The sequence below is a fragment of the Salvelinus sp. IW2-2015 genome, linkage group LG20 (genome assembly GCF_002910315.2).
Source record: "Salvelinus sp. IW2-2015 linkage group LG20, ASM291031v2, whole genome shotgun sequence".
NCBI lineage: Eukaryota > Metazoa > Chordata > Actinopteri > Salmoniformes > Salmonidae > Salvelinus > Salvelinus sp. IW2-2015.
In genome coordinates this window covers 8626444-8637876 of record NC_036860.1, presented here as the reverse complement: position 1 = coordinate 8637876, position 11433 = coordinate 8626444, and the positions used below count along the sequence as shown (strand labels likewise).

Genomic DNA, 11433 nt, shown 5'->3' with positions numbered 1-11433 from the left:
ATGTGGCAGGCAGTATCAGCTCCTCTGCTATGGAGTGGGGTTTTTTGCACTGAGCAATTTGGTACGCCACCTTATATGATGCTAACAGTGCTCGCTGGTTTACTGAATTAGCATTCACAAAGCGGGAGGATTGTTGGCAATATTCGGCACGTTTTCGCTGAAAAAACTCAAGCGGCTTATCAGCGTGATTGGGGTGTAATGTCTTTAAGTGACGCCTTAATTTATTTGGCTTCATGCTGTCCACTGCCAACATTTTTAGACACAGTAAACATACCGGTCTTTCCTCGTCTCCCACCGTAGTCACAGTAAAGCCAAGCGCTACATACGCGTCGTCATATTTCCTCGTCTTAGCTTTCGGGAGACTTACGTTTGTCTCATTATCTCCGTCTCTCTCCGCCTTTCCCTGTTAAATATTTTTCCATGGTGTCTCTTAAGGGTTTGTTATCTGCACTTCATATCTCCTGCTCTGTGCTGTGTGCTCTTGTTCGGTGCAAAAAAAAATACCCCCTGCCGCAAAAAAAAGCATGTTCCCCGGGGTCACACGCGCCCCCCCTGGCATCGTTCCGAGCCCCCCCAGGGGGGTGCGCCCCACTATTTGAGAAGGACTGCTTAAACCAAGGTTCGAGTTTGGTTACAAAATACACCTTCATTGAATTATAGTCCTATTGACATATGTTGTAATTTGTATAGACACAAGAATTATAATCAGTTCATATTTTATTTAACATAATTCATATTGCAGTCATTGTGAACAGCTGGGATTTCAATATACACAATAGAATTGTAACATTGTAAGCCCCCACCCCCCTCCCTCCCTGCCCAATGAMATCTAACGCCCACCCCACCCAGAAAACCATAACAAAACTAAAAAGATCTCCCAATACCACAACAGCCCTGCCTGCATTACTGATCCTGTCAATCTATGTCTGCGTCTGTCCTGTCCGTCAGTCAGTCCTCTGCCAGTGTGTCTATGGCCTGTATTATGCATCTGGGTTGGGATGTGTACCTGTCTGAAACACGTGTGTGCATGTGATAGCATATGCCTTGCGTGTCAGTAGGCATGTTGTTGAGGCGTGTGTGCGTGCGCATATATATATATAAGTTTTGCCACCAAGCATGTGTGCGATCCGTCAGGTTCAGAGCTCTAGTAATCGAGAGGCGCTCGCATAGCGTTCAAAACATAACGCAATTMTTTTGTAAAAGGGAGCAAGAGGTGTCTAAGTGCATATCTCGTCTGTGTGTTTTTGTCCTTGTCCACGAGTGGGAGGATCAGTTGGCATGTCTATCTCCGCAAAATAACAACTGTGGGCATCAGCATAGTGGCATTTACCGATTCTCTGAGCGACATTCACTGACCATCCAAACCTGTCATCTTTACCTTCGGACCCCCTCCCTTCCCCCGAGTGACCCCCCCCCATACTTCCCCTCCCGGCCCCATGGACCCACTCCCTCCCCGACCACTCAAGTCTGTGTGTCAGTCAGTGTCTCAGCGTGTGTAAACGGTAATGCATCTTGGGGGGAAAAAAGAAAAGCGACATAGGCTAGGAGCTATTTGAGACACCGCTCAAAATACGTGGCGCCCACATAGCCCCCCCGCAGCGACCGCTGGACATTCTGCTCAAAGAGCCGTCGGTTCGTCTGCAGGACCTCCGCCGCCTCTTTATTCAAAGGGTCCTCTGGATTTGGCTCCTGAGGAGGAGTAGAAGGGCGTGGTTATTTGCCAGGTGTTCCTACCTACTCCAACCAGTTGACCAATCTATCAGAATCTGAAAGTCATAGCCAAGTCATAGGGCATTCGGAAAGTATTCAGACCCCTTGACTTTTTCTACATTTTGTTACATTATAGCCTTGTTCAAAAGTGGATTAAATAGTTTCCCCCCCTCATCAATCTACACACAAAACCTCATAATGACAAAGCAAAACATTTTTTTTGAATTTTTTGTTAATTTACAACAACAAAAACATTTCCATAAGTATTCTGACCATTTACTCAGTACTTTGTTGATGCACCTTAGGCAGCGATTACAGCCTTGAGTCTTCTTGGGTATGACGCTACAAGCTTGGCACATCTGTATTTGAGGAGTTTCTCCCATTCTTCTCAGCAGATCCTCTCAAGCTCTGTCAGGTTGGATGGGGGAGCGTCGCTGCACAGCTATTTTCAGCTCTCTCCAGAGATGTTCGATCTGGTTCAAGTCCGGGCTCTGGCTGGGCAACTCAAGGATATTCAGAGACTTGTCCCGAAGCCACTCCTGCGTTGTCTTGGCTGTGTGCTAAGGGTCATTGTCCTGTTGGAAGCTGAACCTTTGCCCCAGTCTGAGGTCCTGAGAGCTCTGGAGCAGGTTTTCATCAAAGATCTCTTTGTACTTTGCTCCGTTCATCTTTCCCTCAATCCTGACTAGTCTCCCAGTCCCTGAAAAATATCCCCACAGCATGATGCTGCCACCACCATGCTTCACCATAGGGATGGTCCCAGATTTCCTCCAGACGTGACTATTGGCATTCAGGCCAAAGACGTCAATCTAGTTTCTCATCAGAGTCTTTAGGTGCCTTGTGGCAAACTCCAAGCGGGCTGTCATGTGCCTTTGACTGAGGAGTGGCTTCAGTCTAGCCACTCTACCATAAAGGCATGATTGGTGGAGTGCTGCAGAGATGGCTGTCCATCTGGAAGGTTCTCCCATCTCCACAGAGGAACTCTGGAGCTTTGTCAGAGTGGCCATCTGGTTTTTGGTCACCTCCCTGACCAAGGTCCTTCTCCCCCGATTGCTCAGTTTGGCCGGGCGGCCAGCTCTAGGAAGAGTATCGGTGGTTCCAAACTTCCATTTAATGCTGCAGAAAGTTTTAGGTATCCTTCCCCAGATCTGTGCCTCGACACAACCCTGTCTCTGAGCTCTACGGACAATTCCTTCGACCTCATGGCTTGGTTTTTGCTCTGACATGGCACAGATGTGTGCACCTTCCCAAATCATGTCCAATCTATTTCATTTACTACAGGTGGACTCCAATCAAGTTGCAGAAACATCTCAAGGATGATCAATGGAAACAGGATGCAACTGAACTCAATTTCGAGTCTCATAGGAAAGGGTCTGAATACTTAAGTAAATAAGGTAAGGTTTCCTAAAATGTCAAAAAAACTTTTTTTCGCTTTGTCATTATGGGGTATTGTGTGTAGATTGATGAGGGAAAAAAGATTGAATACATTTTAGAATAAGGCTGTAACGTAACAAAATGTGGAAAAAGTCTAGGGATCTGAATACTTTCCGAATGCACTGTACATCCTGCTACATTCCTGATTCTAAGCATGGTGAACAAGGAAGAGTAATCAAACTATGCTAGGCAAAATTGGAAATAGGATAATCCCTGTACTCACTAGAAATAGATACTGTAGTCCATATATGATGGAGTTTACTGTCAACACGGGCTTCCAGTCCTCTCTGTAAGAGAAAAAGAGATGTTAAAAGACACCGCTCGATATAATAGTAAAAATGTAGAATTCTGTAGTCATTCTGAATTATCAAACGAGACAACGAAAACAAAGTGACCACCGTGCAGGTGGTGTACCTCAAGATATTTAGGCAGACATTGCCCTCCAGGTCAATGTTCGGGTGGTACACCATTGTCTCACACTTGACCTTCGGGGGATCATGAGGGTAGCCCTGTCCTACCTGGAAAACAGAGCAGTCACAAGAAGTCAAAGGAAGATATTCTCTAACCTTATATCCATTCACTTTCTTTCGACTAACAACTGAGTTTTAACAACATGCTTACCATCAAGAGTCTTAAAGACATGATCGGGAACTTTGCCGACCACAAAGTATTTTTAAAACCCCACACTTTGGGCTGAATATGTCAATGTGTAGCTCATACATGCATAATCTATGATCTGAATTACTGTCTTACSTCAATTAGCCATGAAATCCCTAGATTGAAAGTAACTGTTTTTCTGGAAGCTGTATACCGCCATTTTCCCTACATTTTCACCACGTGAGCCAGCCCCTAGCAATTTGAGTTCTAGCCAATGAACTTCAGCCCTCGCCACTCGAGTGAGAGCTAACAAGATGCACACACAGTCGAACCAGAGAGAGAGAGAGCAATGACGTGGTGCATATATCTTCACTTACACCGAGTGTACAAAACATTAAGGACACCTGCTCTTTCCATGACATAGACGGACCAGGTGAATCCAGGTAAAAGCTATGATCCCTTAATGATGTCACTTGTTAAATCCACTTCAAAAATCAGTGTATATGAAGGAGAGGAGACAGTTAAAATACGTTTTTTTAAAGTCTAGAGACAATTGAGACATGGATTGTGTGTGTGCCATTCAGAGGTTGAATGGGCAAGACAAAATACTTAGTGCCTTCAGAAAGTATTCATACATGACTTACTGCACATTTTGTTGTGTTACAGCCTGAATTTCCCCCCCCTCATCCATCTATGCCATGATGACGATGTAAAAAAACATGTTAGACATTTTTGCAAATGTATTGAAAATGAAATATCTAATTTACACAAGTATTCACACCCATGAGTCAGTACATGTTCGAATCACCTTTGGCAGCGATTACAGCTGCGAGTCCTTCTGGGAAAGTCTCTAAGAGCTTTGCACACCTGATTTGTACAATATTTACCCATTATTATTTTCTAAATTCTTCAAGCGCTGTCAAAACCAGTCATTGCTAGACAACCATTTTCAAGTCTTGCCATAGATTTTCAAGTCAAAACTGTAATTCGGCCACTCAGGAACATTGACGGTCTTCTTGGTAAAGCAACTTCAGTGTATATTTGGCCTTGTGTTTTAGGTTATTTTCCTGCTGTAAGGTGAATTCATCTCCCAGTGTCTGTTAGAAAGCAGACTGAACCAGATATTCCTCTAGGATTTTGCATGTGCTTAGCTCCATTGAAAATGAAAAACCATGAAAAACTCCCCAGTCCTTAACAATTACAAGCATACCGAAAACATGATGCAGCCACCACTATGCTTGAAAATATGAAGAGTGGTAACTCAGTAATGTGTTGTATTGAATTTGCCCCAAACATAACACTTTTCAGGACAAAAAGTGAATTGCTTTGCCACATTTTTTAAAGTATTACTTTAGTGCCTTGTTGCAAACTGGATGCATGTTTTGGAATATTTTTTAAATTATGTACAGACTTCCTTCTTTACACTGTCAATTACGTTAGTATTGTGAAGTAACTACAATGTTGTTGATCCATCCACAATTTTCTAATCACAGCCATTAAACTCAGTAACAGTTTTAAAGTCACCATTGGACTCGGATGGGGCCACAGTGTCTCCTGACCCCTCCTGTCTCAGCCTCCAGTATTTATGCTGCAGTAGTTTATGTGTCGGGGGGCTAGGGTCAGTCTGTTATATCTGGAGTACTTCTCCTGTATTATCCGGTGTACTGTGTGAATTTAAGTATGCTCTCTCTAACTCTCTCTTTCTTTCTCTCTCTCGGGGGACCTGAGCCCTAGGACCATGCCTCAGGACTACCTGGCATGATGACTCCTTGCTGTCCCCAGTCCACCGTCCACCTGGCCGTGCTGCTGCTCCAGTTTCAACTGTTCTGCCTGCGGCTATGGAACCCTGACCTGTTCACCGGACGTGCTACCTGTCCCAGACCTGCTGTTTTCAACTCTCTAGAGACAGCAGGACCGGTAGAGATACTCTTAATGATCGGCTATGAAAAGCCAACTGACATTTACTCCTGAAGTGCTGACTTATTGCACCCTCCACAACTACTGTGATTATTATTATTTGACCATGCTGGTCATTTATGAACATTTGAACATCTTGGCCATGTTCTGTTATAATCTCCACCCGGCACAGCCAGAAGAGGACTGGCCACCCCTCATAGCCTGGTTCCTCTCTAGGTTTCTTCCTAGGTTTTGGCATTTCTAGGGAGTTTTTCCTAACCACCGTGCTTCTACACCTGCATTGCTTGCTGTTTGGGGTTTTAGGCTGGGTTTCTGTACAGCACTTTGAGATATCAGCTGATGTAAGAAGGGCTGTATAAATAAATTTGATTTGACTCATCGTGAAATCCCTGAGTGGTTTCCTTCCTCCCTGGCAACTGAGTTAGTCAGGACGCCTGTATCGGTGTAATGACTGGGTGTATTGATAYACCGTCCAGAGTAATTAATAACACCATGCTCAAAGGCATATTCAATGTCTGCAATTGTTTTTTACCCATTTACCAATTGGTGCACTTCATTGCAAGGCATTGGAAAACCTCCCTGGTCTTTGAGGATGAATCTGTGTTTGAAATGCACTGCTCGACTGAGTGATCTTACAGATAATTGTATGTGTGGGGTACAGAGATGAGGTAGTCATTCAAAAAGCATATTAAAACACTATTATTGCACAGTCAGTCCATACAACTTATGCTGTTTTTTTACTCCTGAACATATTTAGGCTTGCCATAAGAAAGGGGTTGAATACTTATTGACTCAAGCCGTTTCAGCTTTCCATTTTTAACTCATTTGCAATCATTTCGAAAAACATAATTCCATTTTGACATTATGGGTATTGTGTTAGGCCAGTGACAAAAAAAATCTCATTTCAATCCGTTTTACATTCTGTAACAACTAAATGTGGAAAAAGTCAAGGGATGTGAATAGTTTCTGAAGGCACTGTAAAGTGCATTTGAACGGGGTGCCAGGCGGACCGGTTTGTGTCAAGAACTGCAACGCTGCTGGGTTTTTACACGTTCAACAGTTTCCTGTGTGTATCAAGAATGGTCCACCACCCAAAAAACATCCAGCCAACTTCACACAATTGTGGGAAGCATTGGAGTAAACATGGGCCAGCATCCTTGCGCATCCTCAACACCTTGTAGAGTCCATGTCCTAACAAATTGAGGCTTAGTGGGGTGGGGGGGTACAACTCAATATTAGAAAGGTACTCTTAATTAGCGTATGTGATATAGCACACCATTTTCAGAGGCCACTTTTGGCTCGTGAGCTTTACTTTCAGAACTACTGGCTAAAAAGTACCGGAGAATCTCTAAGGCATTTAGAATCAGAAAAACCAAAAAGAGAACAGCTTCAATCTAAAAACATGCAGCAGCACAACTTTTGTTAAAGGTCCAGTGCAGCCATTTTTATGTCAGTATAAAAAAAAATCTGGGTAACAAATAAATACCKTACGGTGATTGTTTTCAATTGAAATTGTAAACAAGAAGCCAAAACAGCTTCTTAGCAAAGTACAGTTTCTCAAGCAAGAATTGTGCTCGGACTGTCTGGGAGTGGTCTGAGTGGAGAGGGGGAAACAAAAAACTAGGTGTTATTAGAATTAAGGTTTGGAACTCTTGTTCTCATTAGTCTATTAACCAATGTCCACCTAGTGATGTCACCAGCCAGGGCCAAAACTCCATCCCACTAAAACAGGCTGAAATTTGAGGCGGTCTTTTCAAATGAGCTCTTACACTAAAAGGGCATTATCACAATTTTCACAGTATTATTCCATCGTCATAGTGTGGTCCATTTATTAGGCACACCACCACGTTCATGAAAATGGTTTGCTCCTACAGACAGTGGCCGTCTATATAAAGCAGGCAGACAGGCATCGAGGCATTCTGATAGTTTGATTGAGTATTAGAATGGGCAAAATGAGTGACCTAAGTGACTGAGTGTGGTATGATCGTAAGCGCCAGGAGCGCCGGTTCCAGTATCTCAGAAACAGAAGGCCTTTCACGCACGATAGTGTCTAGGGTTTACTGAGAATGGTGCGACAAACAAAAAACATCCAGTCAGCGGCAGTCCTGTGGGTGAAAACCACTCGTTGATGAGAGAGGTCAAAGGAGAATGGCAAGAATCGTGCAAGCTAACAGGCGGGCCACAAACAGCGCAGTACAACAGAGGTGTGCAGAACGGCATCTCGGAACGCACAACTCGTCGTACCTTGTCACGGATGGGCTACTGCAGCAGACGACCACACCGGGTTCGACTCCTATCAGCTATAAACAAGAAGAAGCGCCTCCAGTGGGCACGTGATCACCATCACTGGACAATTGAGGAGTGGAAAAATATGACCTGGTCCGACAAATCCAGGTTCCCGTTGCGTCATACTGATGGCAGAGTCAGGATTTGGCGTAAACTGCATGAGTCCTCATCCTGCCTGGTGTCAACGGTACAGGCTGGTGGTGGTGGTGTGGGAACTGTTTTCCTGGCACACATTAGATCCTTTGATACCAATTGAGCAACATTTCAACACCACACCTTATAGAATCCATACCCCACAGAATCCAGGCTRTTCTGGAGGCAAAGGGGGGTCCGACCCAGTAGTAGGTGGGTCTACCTAAAACTGGCCACTGAGTGTATATAAAACACAGGGAAATCCCGTTTGACTGCACTGGGCCTTTAACCATTCAATACTGACATTAAAAACATCCGATACCAAATTGTGACCCTAAAAATACCACAAAACAATAGCTATCAAGCAGGTGTAATTGGCATTAACAACAGTTTAGTGTGAAAGTAAAGAAGGGTGTAGTGACTCATGTCGTCCCGATGTCTGTCCACCCACATTAAGCCCCCTTACCTTAAAGCTGAAGACAAACTTTCCCCCTTTGTAAAATCCCTAAAAAGAGAGAAAATAACCTGAGAATGTGTTTACATACAGGTTTCTATGAATGCTGTTCATAGACTGTTTGGTGGGTTGGCATAAGATAAGTGCTAAATAATACATTGTGTACAAAGTATTTATCCTTGGATATTAGTTGATAAGCCACTATTTTAGCATTACAAACCATTCATTAGTTGCAACTGTACAAGTTTGAGTACAATAGTTAAATGTTTAATAAACCACATATGCCATATGGAGGATTCTCTCTGACAAGTAGCTACAGCTTGTTTCAGGAAAGAGTGAAGACCTCGTCTGGTGAGATGATGAGCTTGAAGTTGAGCAGATCATCTTGGTCGGGGAAGACGATCTCGCACGTCTTTGGGAGGTTCAGCTCATTGATGTCTGCAAGGAGAAAATTAATGTCTCAATGAATAGCAGACTTCTTGAATCAATTTCCCTTCAGTGGCATGCATGAAACCTGCCTGGCAGAAACATGAAAACCAAAGTGTTCTTCTTATCTGCTTTTTTTTTACGGACAAAAAGTGGGGTGTAAATTGTATTGAAGGCACCCGAGCAGCGCAGTGCAATGATTCCTTCCGAAGTGCTGGGGTGATCCCACACCTGTGGTGGTATTGTCCCTCTCACTCTGAGGTCTTTCAAACTGTAATGGTTGCCCTGCAGTAATTTCCTATATTCTGCTTTGAATAACAACTCTGATATTTTTCTACAAGTTTAATATGCGAACAGTGTCAGTTCACTTCAAAAGGAGGAAAACCAATGTGACTATGTGGTGGTCCTCTAGCCTAAAAGCTAAACAACATTCTTTAGGTATAGAGGTCCTGTTGGTTTTAGACAGCCTTCATCCACTATGAAATGGAGATTAGCTTAGTCTTTCAAAATCATGGGCTTGAGTCAAAGGCCAACTGGATATCTTATATGGGGTCCATAGTGTTACAAGGATCATGAACCAAACAAGTGAGCCATTTGAACAAAATCGCCACACTCATCACAGGGGTGGTTTGAATTTCATTATCCAAGTATCTGGGAAAACATTTGTTGACATGGTTGTGGGGGGCCTTTCAAAACATGATGCATATGTCTTTTCACAGCATTTCCTCATTTTGGATAGCTGGAAATGTCACGTTCTCCTTTGAATAAATGTTATTAGCTAAAGACCTGGCTTAACAATTCTGTAACTACTTTAAAAGGCAGAGGTTATAAAACAATATTCATATTTCTTGCCATCCAACTCCCAGTCAGTCTTTCACTGTTCCAAATGTCATGTGTTCTGTCATGAAAGGTATGAAACGTTTCAATGTCTCACATGTATCTTGTGTATTGATAACATTAACTAGCCTATCTACATGTTGTACACAGTTACTTTGTGACATACAGTGACCTGCAGCACATTGGCCAAAAACTGTTTGTAACCTAGGTAAGTAAGTAAGGCAAACATCCTGGCTAGTGATAGCTGTACTGACTTGATGTAGCTAACTAGCATAGTATAAGTTGCTGACTAATGAAAATCAAAGGTTACTTTTACGTTACTCAATAAGATCAATAGTGATATCCACAATAGTTTAAGACACGTTTGTGATATTCTGTTGAATAATGAACAACTATACCCACGTTTTTGAGCTAGTTAGCATTAGACAGAAGTAGCAAGCTAACTAACTTTATCGGCTTAATGGGTGTAGCTACTGGTAGCTTGTGTTCTCTTTTGCACAAACTGCTTAGTGACACATCTAAATTGAAACACTGATAACATGGCTAGTTACTGTATAACGTTATTTGTTCAGCTAGCTAACGTTATCTAAGTCACTGAACTAGCAGGGCAAATTAACTAACAAGGGTGCTAACTAACAAGAAGTKTTGTAAATATGAGTTGACTCCCTGGCTTCACCATCTTCTGGCTGCGACGTTTGAGTTTTGTTTTCATAATAGCTAGCTAGCTAACGTTAGCCAGATGGCTAGCCAGCTAATTAGCCAACTAGCTAGTTCAGCCTCCTATGGCAATACAGACCTGTTTTTGTTGTTTCTCATTTATTAAACATGTGGACAGACACGTTAATTAAACAAACATGTTCGTGGTTTAGAAATAAACCATCTGCTTTTAAAGAAGCCAGTTAGCCTACCTTTCTGTATTCGAAGCTGGGCCGCGCTTGCTTTTTTACCCCCGGCTCCTGTTCTGTTTCCTCCAGCAGATTCCTCGTCTTTCTTCTGCTGCTTCAGAGAAAAGAGCTTAATCATCTTCAATTAGTTTATTGAAGATCTATATTTCAGTTCCTTCAATTAGAAACAGCTCTTTGTCTTAAATTTATGGAGAGAGTTATGACTCAATACAGCACCGTAATGTTGTTGGAGCCGGTGCGTCTCAGCTACAATATCGGAAGACTAGCTGATAGCCTAGCTCGGTAGCACTGGTGCGTGAGACAGTAACGTTACGATGCCAAGGTAGCGAGTGTGAAAGAAGGGGGAGTTCTGAAAGAACAGTGGCGGTACACAAACTGGACCAGTTTGTTTCTGTTGATATGAAATCATTGGATATTGCCTAGTTGGGCTACTCATCTTCATAAGCTTTATTTAACTTACACTCATATTGGAGGGTTAGAGACTGCACATGTTCCCTTTTTATGGTTGAGGAACAGCACCCTGAAGTATACAAGGATAAAGCAAAACAGAAACGATTTCATTCAGATGTACAATGTTAAATCAGTGTTGTACATAGCTTACACAAGATAATCATGTAGGATACACATGGCTATGTATTTGCAGCACCACACTGGACAGTATTTTGTCTCTCAGACAAGAACAATATGCTTAGAAAATACGTWWAAAAAAAAAAAAWGTCTCACATTTAATTATTA

At 42.8% G+C, this 11433-nt stretch overlaps 1 protein-coding gene across 1 annotated transcript; it reads right to left on the bottom strand.

Annotated features, from left to right (window-relative positions):
* Positions 1 to 406: 406 nt before the first annotated feature.
* LOC111981519 (NEDD8-conjugating enzyme Ubc12) lies at positions 407 to 11041 on the bottom strand. Its single transcript, XM_024012810.2, has 6 exons — positions 10702 to 11041; positions 8874 to 8968; positions 8543 to 8581; positions 3559 to 3662; positions 3368 to 3431; positions 407 to 1689 (listed from the first exon to the last, which is right to left on the bottom strand). Exons 1-6 carry the CDS (start codon positions 10814 to 10816, stop codon positions 1549 to 1551), a joined length of 558 nt encoding a protein of 185 aa, XP_023868578.1. The 5' UTR covers positions 10817 to 11041; the 3' UTR covers positions 407 to 1548.
* Positions 11042 to 11433: the final 392 nt, after the last annotated feature.